Genomic DNA, 16,057 nt, shown 5'->3' on the forward strand with positions numbered 1-16,057 from the left:
ATGGTCAAATGATATTTGCAGTGGAGATTTCCCCGCAAAAATAAAACCACAGTAAGAATTTCAAGATCTATGGTAACTTTAAAAGGTTACTCTAAGCCCTTTAGTATCAATACAAAATCTGCTCTGACATGTTATTGAATGAACGTGAGAGAGATGCTGAATGAATTTCATGAATTGCAGGTCCTGGAGACTCGGGAGACACTGAGGCGGCCAGACCCTGACCACATGCCACGACGCCTCAGCAGCACCAACAGCAGCCTGCTATTGGTCAGTGCTATTGCTCTTGTTCAACTGTTAGGGCTGATCAAGTCGAGCTTCAAAAGACTGCTAGTAGTTGAACTTCGGCGGCAAAAATCGTATGGTGTTCAGCAATTAAAAACCAGTTACTGATATGAGCTTATCGTATTCATTACATAGGATGTCCAGCTCAGAGGAGGAGCCACAGAGAAGTGAGGAGGTAATGTCAAATTGAGTTTACAAATATCAGATGGACATGCAGTCACTCTCTCATTGGTCGAACAGCTTATTGTGATGGACAGTCAGGATCAGTCTATTAGGGCTTGGATTTTCTATCAATTCTCATTTTTCTGACAGGGAATAAAATGTCATTAATGGTCAAATGATATTTGCAGTGGAGATTTCCCCGCAAAAATAAAACCACAGTAAGAATTTCAAGATCTATGGTAACTTTAAAAGGTTACTCTAAGCCCTTTAGTATCAATACAAAATCTGCTCTGAAATCTTATTGAATGAACGTGAGAGAGATGCTGAATGAATTTCATGAATTGCAGGTCCTGGAGACGCCAGAAGGCATGAGGCATGCGGACCCAGACCCCATGCCACCACGCCTTAGCAGCAGCAGCCTGCTATTGGTCAGTGCTATTGCTCTTGTTCAACTGTTAGGGCTGATCAAGTCGAGCTTCAAAAGACTGCTAGTAGTTGAACTTCGGCGGCAAAAATCGTATGGTGTTCAGCAATTAGAAATTGGTTACTGATATGAGCTTATCCTATTCATTACAGAGGATGTCCTGGTGCGTCACCTCTGACGAGGTAATGTCAAATTGAGTTGCATTGTTATATGAAAATGTGATTGTTGGGAAGGTCCATTGCTTAGTTGACTTCAGTCATTCAAATATGAATTGACAAGTCAAGTAATCTGCAGATTTCCGGATTCAAATCCTCTCAGTCACAATTCAAACTAACTAGTGTAAATTGTAGATAAAATGGTCAACTGATTTTGCTGTTATTCATACGTTTGTGCATTGTATTTTAAGGTTCATGACTCTAAGATGTCTCAAGTGTCCATAGTAAATACGATAGTTAACCAAATAGAGATATAAGAATGGGCTGCAAACGTGAAATCTATGAATACCATGTACCAAAGATTATTGTTTCTGACAACTTCTGTTCTTCCTCCACAGAGACAGTGCACAGCTAGCGTTCTCCCCTGCACATCGGCCGCAGCTGACGCTGTGGAAAACCACCACCAGGCAGGCGCTCGGACCAAGGCTAGTAAGACCAAGCCGAAGTCCAAGCGGTCTGCCACTGCTACGGCTACTCTCCAAGCAGAGGTTGAATGGGCAGATTGTCACCGTTTTATCATATGCCATCAATCTGCCCATTCAACCTCTGCTTGGAGAGTAGCTACGGCAGCAGTCGGGAAAGCGCCGGCGGAACCGACTGAAGTGGCTGGAAACTCTGAGGCGACCCGACCATCGGTCGCCAGTGAGGAGAGACCAGCTACGACGGCCACCGGGAACCCTAAGGTAATCCGACCACGGATTGCCGATGACGGGAACCCTGGCAGGGCTGCAGCCGAGGGGGCGACTGCAGACCAGGCCCCGGACCAGGTGCAGGATGAGCAGCAGCCTGTTCCACCTGAGGTAAGTTAGATACAATACTTGTTGATCTACTAATACCAAGGGATAGGATGTTATCACAATAATAATGCCATTATTATAAAGATGTCAATTTGAAGAAGACAAAGTGTCGATGGATATTTAACATCACCACAAAAAATGTATGTTGCTTTATCTGATGTTTCTTCTTTATCGCTTTTGCAGAATATGCTGGGGATGTAGTGGGCGGGGCCACTTTAAGCGCGACTGCCCAACGGTGAAGTAAGTGCAACCATCTGTATTCTGAATATATGTACATACTTCTCTTTGTAACATGTGCTGTATTTGAAATTTTTACGTTTACCGTAAAGGAGGACACACTATTCATGCACCTAATTACTAATCTTTATAACACCGCTTGCAGGAGGAAAAGGCGAACCAAGTCGTAAAGAACCAAGCCGTACATATGACTTATCATCTCGCTACAGAAAATTGAGACAAGATGCAGTGAAGAACAAGATATATCGATAATGATAAGGACCCTGGCTCTTTTATGCACGTCTGTTTATGTATAACACAGACTACGACTTAATGTGGTATCAACATGTAGTCTGCACTGTGGTAGAACCAGTCCTCTGTGGGGCGGAAACATGGACTATCGTTGTAAATTGTAGGCATAAAGAATAGATGGATTTACTTGAAGTTCTTGGATTTAGGAAAAGCGAGCAGAGTCAGCAACATGTAGTCACCGCCAGTCTGACTTCAGAACTTGTCATTTTGCTACAGAAAATTGAGACAAGTTACAGTGAAGACCGAGATAATAATAAGGACCCTGGACTCTCTATACACGCCCTATTCATGTATTACACAGATTACGAACAACTTGATGTGGTATCAACCAGTATGTACAACAGCAACACTGAACTGGACCCCAGAAGGGAAGGGAAGAGGAAACAAGGCCGCCCCTAGAATTCATGACGACGAACTGTGGCGACAGAACAAGAATGCTTTAACCATACTTTAACCACACAAAAATACAAAATATTGTGAATAAAAAAAAATCAACAAAAATCGGTAAAAAATGATGAGGAGTTGGGTCTGATAGAGACAAAGTTACAAACTATTGTCATGGGAAATGAGTACATCGAGACGTGTCCGTTGGAAATGTGATCACTTGTGCACAGGTCCATGCGAGACCGAAGGAGCTAGTAACCTTTTCTTGCTGCCCTACATGCAAGGAGTCAATAAGACTAGAGATATGTGGATATATACTGTTATTAACCACACAAGATGTAATACTGGATACCACCTTCCCAATGTAAAACAATTTCAATACATTAATGAACTAACACTGCTAGGGAAAAACACCATTTGTAAGTTTAAGTACGGAACGAGTCGTATGGACATAGTTACATTGTTTAAATCGGAATGCTCATCAAGAAATATTTGAATGATTGTATGTCCGTATCATAGCGTACAATTTTGACAGTGACTACTCGTACCTGTATTTTTGCACAGAATGAGCAATGAATTTTAAATTAAAAAAAATGAGTCTTGAAGGGCAGTAAGTATGTACAAGCAGTATCTAAAGGTCTCCCGCCATTTGACCCATGTACCACCACCAAGCCCTAGCCTTCCATGGATGCCCCTATGACGATGAAAAAAAAGCCAGAAAGTCTGAAGGACGCGATGGACGCAGCTTTGTACAAATATTCTTAGGAACTATTTTTTTTACACATGCTGCATGTTTGATGATAGTCGTTCAATCATTTGACGAGGATTCAGAAAGAGAGAGTAAGACCTGCGCAAGAAGGTACACGGCACGAAGAATCGACTATTACAGATATGACATCTCAGTTTTCACTGTTACGAGGGTTTGCTTTCACATGTACATAAACAAATCCGTGCGCGGTTGGTTCACAGGTTCGTGTTGTAAGCTATAGGTGCTGCAGTCAAGAAACATGTTCTTCTTCCCACCAGCTCATATGTTGTTTCTTTTTACGTCTTTACTGTTACTTCTTATATTGTCGCTTTTATGTGGCACTCGTGAGCTGGGAGAAATTGTCGAGATACCTTTGCTTAGCAGTCCAAGTTGATCTTATTTTTCATGTCAGAGGAAAGGGCCTCCCCATTCCATAAGCAATATTGCTATTAGCCCAATCCTCGTGATAAAAACTTTGTGATGTTCTTTTATATATTTTTTCTTTCAAATGTTTCACTACAGCAACTCGGCATGAAAGGTGACAAACCCGGAGACACCAAGAGAGGTCCTGGAATTGGCGAGAAGCCACATAGCAGGCCACGACAGGTGTACAGCAAAACATTAGGTACTTGCAGCCAGCAACTATGACGTGCTCATACTGGACCACACAGGAGAGACAATGATTACAATAGCCAGACAAGAGAGGCCTGGTTGTCCACAGGGCCAGCCCAAGAAGAGGACCTTCAGAGCTAACACTGAGACAGTCGCTAAGAGCAGACAAGAAACATGTATTTTCGTCTTGACAAACTAAAGCAATACTATGCGTTTGTTACGACATACGCTGTAAATTATGTGATACAATGATGATGCAATAAAACTAGATGAGAATAAGACCAAAAAATTAGAGCTCAAGTAAAACAGTATAAAAGCAGAGACCGTTTGATGTCAAGCGATCGCGAACCAGTGAAGGAAGGCCCACTGACGGGAAAGCTGTCAATCATGTAAAAGCTTTGTTCTGATTGGCCAAAGTTTCCTTCCCCGGTGTGATACTCTGTTATTGAATGGAAACCTCTGCCTGATACAAATCTGTCAATCATATCAAAGGCCTGCTCTGATTGGTCAAATTTCTCTACTCCATGGAGATACCACATCCCAGATAAATGCGAGTCTTGAGTTCCATATAATTATTAGAATGTATATTTTGACAATTTTAGAGTTCCATATAATTACTAGAATGTATATTTTGACAATCTTCAATAGAATAGAGATCTTAAATCACTGCTAAATAAAACGCCACAACCATCAACTTTATCGCTTGTGTCAACGTGTTACAGGGGAGCCAATGTCCCATTAGACCATGTTTGGCCCTCTAGCTTAGAACACCTTCCGTCATTTGGGAAAAATTTCTCCAATTTTTTTGTAATTAGCTATGAAAGCATTTGTTTCGGCTCGCCCTGACCACGTGTTCTTCAGCCTTTGCACAAGGCAGTGGCAGGCACGGTCAGAGTTTTTAGTTTTGAGAGAGGGTCGTGTTTTCTGTCTCTCCTGGCTAGAAATGTGGGAATTGCCCCCCAGGGCACATTGAAAAACGCCAATACAGGCGATATGTTACCCCGGAATAAATAGATAAATACATAGATAAACAAAAGTTTTAGCAGGCAAAGAGGAGGAATCCCGACCACACTGTACGAAGACGTGCTCAGTGTGCCGTAGGCCGGTAAAGGGACACCCAGGCCCCCACGTGGCCCGGTGTGAGTGGTTCATATTCATACAGTTCAATGGCCGCACCTGGGGCAATTGTCGTATTGAGGACACCTTGGCGCCAAAATGGCAGCCTACAGACCCTTGCGATTCAGCCCCGTCGGGTAGTAGTCGGTCAACCCAATAACGCCCCCCTCAGTGCTGTTCGACAGCGTCCTGTCAAGTAATAACTGACAGCCCAGCTGCTAAGCTGAGGACTGGGGCTATGCATAGAAAAAAAATATATTCGAGAGGAGCCTAGGAACTGCAGGACCGCACACACAAATCACATGCAAACAAGTGACATTGTACTTGAATGATTTTCCATTCAACCCATTTTCTAAAACGAGGTACGAGCGGCCTTGGATAAATACCACATCGAAAAAAACAAGCGACCGCAACTTCAGCAAGGCGGTGGATACGGTAACTTATTCTATAGAGCTCTTGACTTCCAATCAATCTAATGTGTTTGAATGTATGTGTGGAGCAAACGTGTAAATTGATCCAGTCTGCAAAAGCGGCTTACCCCAATGCAAAGATTGCCATGTCCCATGTCTTGCCGAGAGGAGTCAACATGCACTCAAAGCTCAACAATAACATTGCAAAGTACAACTCTAATCAACTAGACAGACTGGTAAAAGCTTTCACGCTACCATTGCTGGTTAAAATAGATTGTTCATTAAATGTGCGTAAATATATCGTGAATGATAGAGTAATTCTGGGCCCACTTTAGGGACCTTGCTGGTCTGTTCAGCAGTGTGTATCGAGTAAAACAATTATTATACATTCCATGTGGCAACGTCATCGTGCCAGGAACAATATCATGGTTGCTCCAGGGAACTTGCCTCGCAAAGCCAAATAAAATGGATCTTCCAGTCAGCCCATCTAAGCTACACTTAATCAGCCCCATCCGTTCGAGAACGGTCCCCGAAGTCTGGGTTTCCTAGAGACTGATAAGTGGGTTTAAATCTGACTCTAACATTAGATTACCCCGAGCTGGCTGGAATCTCCCGAGTTTTTATAAAGCAAGTTGACCTGGGCGACCTACAACAAATGGTCCATGATACTCGTATGGTGTAGAAAATACCGATCCCACATCCTTATACCAAGGAGGTTGAATGATGAACTTGTTGCATATACTTTTCGCCGACTGATAATGTTGTGGCTTCAATTTGAAAAATATTTTGTGCTTAACACGAGATGGTGAAGGGAAGGTGGATAGAGTCGAGTAGAGTAGAGTAGAGAAGGCTGAAATAACACAATTGCTACCTTGCCAATTATTTTCTCATATTTACAGTAATTCTAGTTTAGGCGTTTTTCCTTAACGCCAAGTTATGGACGGCGCTAGAATACAAGAAGGAAAGCTTCAGTTGCTCTTGTATCAAGTTTGGACACATCCCAGACGTTCATAGAACGCCATTTCTTATACACTGCAGTTGAGGAGTTGGGAGGGCACAAACATGGACAACATGCCCGGTTGGAAAATTTACAGGAAAAAAAATGGCAACCATAGCAACCTTGACTGCCAGAATGAAGTTTAGAAAAGAAATGTGCTGGGCTGACTTGCCATTGGCGTGATGGGAAGATACTGACTTGTGATTTAGCTGAACGTAGTCTTTGTTCTTGCTATGAAATGATTTCCCTCTTGTTTTACATTCTTTCCAAGAAGTATTTTGCTTGTATTCAATAGGTACAGCGCTATTTGTGCCTTTCTGTTACAAATTGTACACTTTGCATTCCTCCGTTTTGTTAAGAACTGCCATCGAATAAACAGTTTGGAACCGCAAAAAAAAATTTTATGCGAACCAAAGGTACCTCTTCAATATTCCCTCAACACATGAGTGTCAAATAAAAGTGTCACTCTGTATTTCTGTTTAAATGTTTGAATAAAAAAATAAAAAAATAAAAAAATAAAAAAATAAAAGTGACAATAAGAAACGGAATTGCAGCGACAGCATGGAAGAATAGACATGCCACCACGCTGAAGACGTGCACCGACAAAAACATGGCGGCACGTCTGTCAACTTCGCCGGTACGAACTGGGCAAGACTGAGCAGCAAAATAGGTTAGAATTATCAAAACTACCGGCTTTAGTTGTTCCTGTATCAAATTGGTGGCAAGAAACCACCGGGATGAGTCTCCAGGGCTGGTGACGAGTAGGAATGGCACAAACATGGCGAAGTCAAAAAAATTGCAACATTGCCACTTGGACTGCTATCAAAGCACGAAGATTTTTTTTTAAATGACAACAGAGCAAGTTGGACTGTCAACCAAAGGTAGCTCGACAATGTCTCCCGACAGATGAGTGCAATATAAAAGCGGTAACAGGAAACGGGATTGCAGCGACAGCGTTGAAGAATAGACACATACGCTAAAGACATGCCCGGACACAACATGGCGGCAAGTCAACATTAGGCCAAAGTTTCCGGTTGAAAACTAGCGAGGCCAAAGTTTCCGGTTGAAAACTTGCGAAGCCAAAAAAATGGCAACATTGCCACTTGGACTGCTAAGCAGAGGTATCTAGACAATTTCCCCCAGCACATGAGTGCCACATAAAAGCGACAATAAGAAACGGGATGGCAGAAACAGCATGGAAGAATAAACATGCACACCCGATACAGACATGTCCGGACACAACATGGCGTCACGTCAACATCGCCCGATACGCACTCGACAAAATTGAGCCGACAAAAGGTTAAAATTTGCAACACTACCGGCTCAAACTGTCCTCCGCTATTTCACAAAAGACATACAAACTTGTGGCATGAGTTTGAACGACACAAGGTACCTAAATTAACGACCAAACGAGACCAAACTTGTAACCCACGACAAAATCCACACCGGCCTGAACACTGCCCCTGAATAGACTGCCGCAGCGTCTGGATTCTCTACTCATCACATAGCACTGTTTCATATCCCTCCGCGCAACATTCCACCGTCAAATCACAAATTTAAGTTAATAACGATGGTTGAAAGGGAGATAAAAATACGGTCCCAACATTGGAAACAATTATCACTGAGAGCATGGAACTAGAAGTTGCCACTTTCTAATGAAATGGTCGAATACCAATTGGCACTATGTTTTGTCTGCCCCCGAATATGGAAGAGATACGACAGTCCGTGGCGGGAAACCGTTACAGGCAGAAACACGTCAATTTTATGGATGGCGCTTTATATCCCTCCGCGCAACATTCCACCGTCAAATGTAGAAAATAAAGTAAATAAAAAATTCTTGACAGGGTGCAAAAAAGTTTTTAACATTAAAACAATTATTACAGAGATCACGCAACTAGAACTTGCTCATTCTTAATCAAACATTTGAAGACAAATTGGCACTACTTCTTGCCTGCACCCGTATATAGAAGAGATACGGCAGTCTATGGCGGGAAACCGTAACAGGCAGAAACAAGTCAATTTTATGGATGGCGTAATCGTAGCCAAAACATGAGGGGGCCTGCATGGGGTTCCAAAGAACACTTACTTTAACGCTAAATTATTTGGAGGTGCGTATCTCGTTACCTTTTCTAAGTCAATGATTGATCAATATTCGTGTAACTAAATTGTGTTTGCTCCAAAAATGTCGGTATTTATGTATGTAATTGATCTGGAAGTAAAAAATGTACCCATACACACATTCCGGTTTGTTCTGATGGTACTTTGCGTTAGATATTCTATCACAAGTTGCACACAAACTGGAATGCATCAGGGCTTTAGTATTTTCAACAACGTATAGTAATCAATCAAACAGACATACAAGTAGAAAACTTAGTATATTGATACACTTGAAAAAATACAATGTTTACTACATATTCCTACATGAACGTTCATCTGTTATAAGAGTTTACAATATGGGGCGCAAGACTATTTGGATATTGATTTGAATTTTCATCAGTCAGATGTTACTTAGAAAATTCTGTATCTATGTCAAATGCCAGCAGTCAACCCTAAAAAGGCTACGGTCCGCAGGGTTTTTTAATGCTAGGGTCGGCAACCGGAAACAACATTTTCCCTAGGCTTTATCAATGCGAGTCTACAAGCCAACTTGATCACTCTTTCAACAGGTTGATTTTTAAAGACATCCTCATCTTTCCGTTTGATATGTGAACCCCTGCTGTTAGTTTCTGTTCTACTCTCTGCCATGCTGTGTCCGATTCCCACGAGCCATCTGTACTTCCAACGGAAGCATCATACAGCAAAACGCTCCGAGTGCTGCGAACTTGGCCCTGAAGCGTGTGGACAGCGTCGTGCACCTGTTGCGCCGCCATGCGGAAGGAGTTCACCCTGCACGTGATGGACCACAAGTGGACAGATTGCAGTCGTGTCATGTTGACAAACGCCTTTGCAAGTGAGGAGAGACTGAGAGCCAGCTCATTTGTCCCCAAGAGGATTTTCTGTAGCTCCTGCAGGTGAACCAGTCTTTTGGCCAGGGCTCTTCCTCCCACGTTTGTTATTGAGTTGTCCATGACATTAAAGGTCCTGAGATCTTTCAGGTGAGGAAATGTCTCTGAACTCGCTTCCAACCCGTCATCGCCAATCTTGTTAGAGCTAAGATCTAAACTCTTCAGTGCATGCAACAGGTGAAACTGTCCAGCAAGTGACGTTGCTGCTTTCGCAGAAAGTTCGCAACGTGAAAGGCAAAGGCTCTTCGCTCCTCTCAGATACGGGAAAAGGTTGGCCAGAGCCTCAACATCGTTGTCTGTCAGAGATAATCCAGGCAACGTTAGAGATGTGTAATGTCTGTAGTCGCTGTTCTGAGGGTTTTCTGTCGTGTTTGGCAGCGCCTCCAGTGCACCCAGCGTCGACGAGAAGAACTCTCTGTACGTGGCGAAGCCGTGTGACTCCATGTACTCGCTTGACGTTCCGAACAGTATGCCGTAGATCACAGCTTCCGACAAGGTGTGCGGGAGGTCAGCGTTACGTTCCCAGTACCGACACACCCAGTGCCAGAAGAACCTATCTTCCAGCAAGGCCATCACAACCTCATTGTCAGGATAGCGCTCTTCCAGACCCGTGGCGGCATCGCTGTCCTGTTGGAAATACTCTCGGATGTAGAGTGTCCACTCAGCCCAATGATCTGCAAAAGGATGATGAACAATCAGTTGATGAACCTTCTCATTGGTAATAATGAAGTTCCTCTTCCCACTGCTAGGGGGCGCTGCAGTTGGGAGAATGCGGTCCCAAATGTGACTAAGTTTGCATCCCCTCATCAATTCAGAACAAGTCAGTACTGAATTATATTTACCTGTTGTCTTAGAAGTGAACAGTGACGTCACAGACAGGTGTGTAGACGATGTTGTGGAGGTGGCCGGTGACGTCACAGACAGGTGTGCAGACGATGTTGTGGACCTTGTCGGAAGTGTTGCCAGGTCCGGCTGGAAACAAGAGAACACATGCATTGTTAAAGGTGCATGTGCTAGCATTGCCGATGGAATTCCATGGTGATGTCAACAAAGAGTCCCGATTAGTGGTTTTAAGTAATTTATATCACAAGCACATAAGTGGTGTATGATTTAAAACATCTTCATCATGAAAAAGTTGTCTAACTATTGTTACTGTGTCCAATACAACAAAAGCCTTGAACCTACCACGGCGCTTTTGTCGGGATGGACTCTCAGTCTGCTGTTTTGGTTGAAGATGACGGCCACCACAACTGCAGCAGCAACGACAACGATGACGCCAAGACAGACAGCCAACACGCACCCCGGACGGGACATGAAGAACTCACGGCAGGTCTGACTGCGCCTCGGGTCGTCACCACCCTCTGTAGAACAACATATAAGCTGATTTTCCACTCAGGTATAGATTTCGGTTGGGGAAGTAAAAGACGATATGAAAGGATGGGAATCCCAGGGCTCTGCTTTTCAATGTGGTTTCAAGTTCAATTCAACTTTAGTTCAATACCATGTCCTCTCGGCTTCTAAAAGGCTATAAGACTACCTTGATAATTTGTGTCGATCCTTCGGAGAATAAGAGGAGCAAAAATCAAAGACCTTTGTTGACAAGATGCATCGTTTACAAACGTTAACTCACCCCTGCTGCCTTCCCTGGTTCGGTCTCTCATGCACACCGCATCTTGTGCTGCGACAAACTCAGCATCCAAACCTGCATACACGTTATCTGATGTTGGCTGGCGCAGTTGATTGTCGTCCATGTCGTAGAAAATTTGCTCTTCATTTTCCTCATCAGCTGAGGCGACTTTCATCTCGTAAAAAGGTTGTTCTTGTTTCTCTTTGTCTTTGGCAGCGGTGACGTCCATCTTGTAAAATGGCTGTTCTTGTTCGTCATCAGCAGGGGTGATGTCCATCTCATAGAATGGCTGAAATGCCGCATTTCGGATCCGATCTTGTGCGGCCAGAAAGTCTGCGTCTAAGTCGGCATAAACGTGCGTGGACAAGTTCGAATATTCATCATCATTCTCGTAATGTACGTGTTCTCCATCGTTCTCGTATGAATGTACGTGTTCATCATCGTTCTCGTATGTATGTACGTGTTCATCCTCGTTCTCGTATGTATGTACGTGTTCATCATCGTTCTCGTAATGTCCGTGTTCTTCATCGTTCTCGTATGTATATACGTGTTCAGAATCGTTCTCGTATGCATGTACGTGTTCATCATCGTTCTCGTATGTATGTACGTGTTCATCATCGTTCTCGTAATGTCCGTGTTCTTCATCGTTCTCATATGTACATACGTGTTCAGAATCGTTCTCGCAATGTCCGTGATTTTTATCGTACTGGTAATATTTGAGTTCATCGTTCCCGTAATGTCCGTGATTTTTGTCGTACTGCCATTCCTGCCTCTCTGTTTTCAGCTTTCTTCGATGCAGACTCCTCGCCATATTCTCCAACAGGCTTCAAAGCTGCTTCTGGGTTTTCCCTCGCGCGCAGTGCCTGTCTCTGCCAGTCGAGAATCCGCTTGGTAGACCAGAACCTCTGCCCCACCCGTCTGACGTAGAGCGGGTCCGGCGGGCGGCAGGGGACATCGGCCGGCTGAGGCGGTGACTCCTTCGGTCGAACCGCAGCAGGAGGAGGTACTTTATAGAAGTAAAGAAAAAAAATGAAGTTTGATTGACACAATTACACGAACAAGAATTATTTGCCCACTGCACACCTACACATACACACATGCATACACACACACCACACACGCGCGCGCGCGCGCATACCACACAGACACACACTCACATACAAACACGGACACACACACGCACACACATGCACATACACACACACACACTCACATGCGCGCGCACACACACACACTCATAAACACACATAAAAACACTCACAGACACACACACTCACATACATACACACACACATAAACACAAACACACACACAAACACACACACCACACATGCACAGAGAGACAGATAAAGAGAGAGATGTACATCAGGATTTAAAACATTTAAAACAAAAGCTATGATTTAAGCATTAAATCTGTACAGACACCCTGGAAATATGCTATTCTAACATTGGGTGTACCAATTAAATAAGAATCTATGTAATTTGTTTTAGACGGTTTTCTATTGGGATTAAGTTTTAGGAATCAAGACGGGAATGTACAAAATTAACAGGGCACAGGTGATGCACTTTGGGCAAACAGCTGATCTTAACATCACTGTTTAGGAGGGATTTTCCGTCGCAATTTTCCAGAAAGTACTTCATTGCGCATATACTCTCAACGTCCACCCTGGTTTACTTCTACTGGTATGTCCGGCCTGGAATCGGGAACAATTGTTTTCTGGCAGGGAAACGAACAAAAGGACCGGCAGTAGCGGCGGCGGTGATGAAAATGTGCGGAATTTTAGCCTGTTCGTTCGACGCACTGACGTCACTTTATTAGTCTATTTGTGCGTTTATAGGTTAGAAAAATCCAGGTAAACAATATATAAAGACAATTCAAACTCTACAACTTGATCCAGTTTAGCTCACTGAAGAGCTACTAGTACATTGTATATATTTTTCTTTCACTGGTCATGACAGAGTACTGTACAAGCTCCTAAGGGCTGACTCTTTCCGGTAGCACGCATGCATGTCGGATGAGGGACACAGCCGCAATTGAACCCAGGATCTCTGAGTTCTGGGCCAAACACCCTGTCATCGGGACACCACAGATTAATATTTAAGCTGACCTTTTTATTTTGGTTGAGCTTTGCATATCAATCACGTTATTTGTATTCCGCTTATAAAGCATTTCCGTCCTCAAACAAAAGAAAGCTCTTTTGATGGTAAGCAGACAAAATTCATTTGATAGAAAACTCTTTTGGTATTGAACAAACTTTATTTTAGTCTCTAAGTTGTGCAGTCAGAGATAGTTTCTACAACTTACTCCTGAGTTGTGTCAGCCATGGTGCTGAAATGGCATCCAATAGTGTATATAGTACTGGTAAGCAGAGATGCGTTTCTAAACGCTGAACTGAATCCGGACTCATAAAAATGTTTACGTTCAGGTCCAAAAAAAACTTAAACTCAGTGATTCGAATGCGGACCTGAACCTGAATGTGAGTTTAAGTACATATACATCCCTAAACTGTGCCAAAAGTCAAGTGAATTGGTCTAAAGTCAGTACCTTACAATTACGTACAGGAATTACTTACACTATTGAGTCGGAACCTGCCATTGAATAAACCAGACACGTTTGAGTTTATTTCAATCTGCAGTAATGCCGTGTCTTTGATTGTAGTCTTTGTGAAAGAGTCTTGATGATAGCCAAGTTGCTCGAGTTATGCTGTTATAACATTATTGAAATATGCCATGGGTTCAGGGTCGGACTCGGTAACAACTGAAGGAGGTTTTGTTTTGTACTGAACAACTTCCAGTCAGGGTGGCAGATCATGTAAGTGTGCTGCTCCTAAAAGGAGTTGGGGTGTGCTTCAGCCTGTAGTTGTTCAAATCAATTACACAGTTATTGTTATTGGGTGGGCTGACTACTCTCTCTTCACAGCCAGGGGCCAAATTACGAGCTTTACAATTGGCGGGGCTAGATGGAAGGGTCTTGGAGCGGCTGCCATTCCGCGCTGTAGCTCAGATGACCTCAATACGACAATTGCACCATGTGCGGCTATAGGTCTTGAACCACTCGAGGGAAGGGCCCCTACTCTTTTTGATAAGTGCGATGGGTTCTTTAACGTACCTGAGGTGTTGCTCTCCTCAAACATGGGGCCGTCATTTAACGTCCTATCCGAAGGATGTCCCTAATACCATGAAGTTAAGGTAGGTATCATAGGTACTCATTCACACCTGAGTGAAATGAGGAAAGTTGTGTAAAGCGCCTTTCCCAAAGGCACAACACCAGGGCAAATCAGTGGTTTTGAACTCAGGACCTCTGGGTTCTGGGCAAAACAGTCCCTACCGATTGCGCCATATGTTCTGGTTTTTGAAGAAATTAAGTTGCTAAGAAACAGTTGCTATGACTCGGATAGTTGCCAGTGTTGTTTCGAACATTTGTGGCATGTTTCATGCTGTTTATAATATCAAAATTCATCTCAGGAATTTCTGCATTCATCAATTTTTCCACTTTGTATTTTGGTTGAACTTTGCTCTGATTTGCCAAAAATAGTTACTCAAGTAACTGGATGAAATTTTGAAACAGTCTGACGAAAGATAGCAGATGCTGTCTGAAACTTCTGTGACTAGGGAAAGATCTGGTAGAACTTTCAAAGCATTTCAAAATCCTTAGTCTGAAGAGAAGAGAAAAACAAATTTACAGGATGAACAAAAAGAAAAGACAGACTGCAGTCTTCCTTAGTTTTCTTTCTTTTTTAAAAATGTTGGTGGTTAACAATTGGAAGAATGACAGCTGAGACCTGAAATGATACTCTTTAGGCTGGTTGTGAATTAAGCAACTTGATTGAATAGGGGAATAACCATCATTCAGGCTGGATGATGATAGTAGAGTATGTCACATCAGGGCTCGAAATTCATTTTTGGAAACTGGTGCACCCAACCAAAAAATTTGGTGCACAGAAAGAATTTTGGGTGCACCACAAAATAAAGTTGAATGCCAGCAAAACATAATTACAAAGTTTAGCGCTCTTCAGAACTTCAATCTGTAATTCTAAAGCTAAATTCAAAATTTCAAACAAGTAATACATCAAATAAAGTACAACTGTTACAAATTCTTATGTCTTTTTCTGATACTTACATTTCAAGAATATTCTGTAAACTAGTGTACAATTAGTACCTTTATTTTTCAAAGGCCTATTGCCTACAAAAATATCTAGGTGCACTGGTGCACCCACAGTCAAAAATCAGGTGCACAGCTCCAATTTTGGGTGCTCACAGTTGCACATCATGCACCCACTATTTTGAGCCCTGCACATTGAACATCAGGCAAACTAGATCCCAAGTGCTGATTGGCTACGCGACACAGTGGAGCGACAAGATATGATGTGATGATGATGACCCTTACTACACAGTGAAAAACTTAACAGGAGAACCTATATAGCAGTTGATTTGGAACACTCTTTTGGTCACATGGAATCCAAAGACAAGAAACATAAAATACTCCTTAGTGCAGAGCACCTTAGTTCCCGAGGAGCATCTTTAACTGATTCAATACTGACGATACAAATTCTCCTAGACTTTGGTTATTTTTTACAATCAAGATTATAAATACATCTTGTCCGTACCAGCCTGGAAGTCTGATTTGGATCTAATTGAGCTGTGTCCAGTTTGCAAGCCAACTCTTTCGGTAGATCAGCAAGTTCCAATCAAAATTCTGTAGGGTTTGTGTATAGTTTCACCACACATTATGAGCCATCGCATCTACCAT

At 42.8% G+C, this 16,057-nt stretch overlaps 2 protein-coding genes across 4 annotated transcripts; one reads left to right on the top strand and one right to left on the bottom strand.

Moving 5' to 3' along the window:
• The first annotated feature begins 188 nt into the window (after window positions 1–188).
• LOC136436175 (uncharacterized) lies at window positions 189–4,851 on the top strand. Of its 3 annotated transcripts, none has more exons than XM_066429954.1 (5): window positions 189–267; window positions 1,021–1,050; window positions 1,422–1,883; window positions 2,064–2,120; window positions 4,063–4,851. In XM_066429954.1, exons 1-4 carry the CDS (start codon window positions 226–228, stop codon window positions 2,079–2,081), a joined length of 552 nt encoding a protein of 183 aa, XP_066286051.1. In that variant the 5' UTR covers window positions 189–225; the 3' UTR covers window positions 2,082–2,120; window positions 4,063–4,851. The 3 variants fall into 3 exon arrangements, with proteins under 3 accessions (XP_066286051.1, XP_066286050.1, XP_066286049.1); XM_066429953.1 differs by lacking the exon at window positions 189–267 and adding an exon at window positions 796–872 and having other exon boundaries at window positions 2,263–4,851; XM_066429952.1 differs by lacking the exon at window positions 189–267 and adding an exon at window positions 796–872.
• Window positions 4,852–8,528: 3,677 nt separating this feature from the next.
• On the bottom strand, window positions 8,529–12,118 carry LOC136437186 (uncharacterized). The gene is made up of 4 exons (XM_066431669.1): window positions 11,311–12,118; window positions 10,866–11,041; window positions 10,523–10,652; window positions 8,529–10,354 (listed from the first exon to the last, which is right to left on the bottom strand). Exons 1-4 carry the CDS (start codon window positions 12,116–12,118, stop codon window positions 9,327–9,329), a joined length of 2,142 nt encoding a protein of 713 aa, XP_066287766.1. The 3' UTR covers window positions 8,529–9,326.
• Window positions 12,119–16,057: the final 3,939 nt, after the last annotated feature.

This window comes from Branchiostoma lanceolatum, chromosome 6 (assembly GCF_035083965.1).
Source record: "Branchiostoma lanceolatum isolate klBraLanc5 chromosome 6, klBraLanc5.hap2, whole genome shotgun sequence".
Lineage (NCBI taxonomy): Eukaryota > Metazoa > Chordata > Leptocardii > Amphioxiformes > Branchiostomatidae > Branchiostoma > Branchiostoma lanceolatum.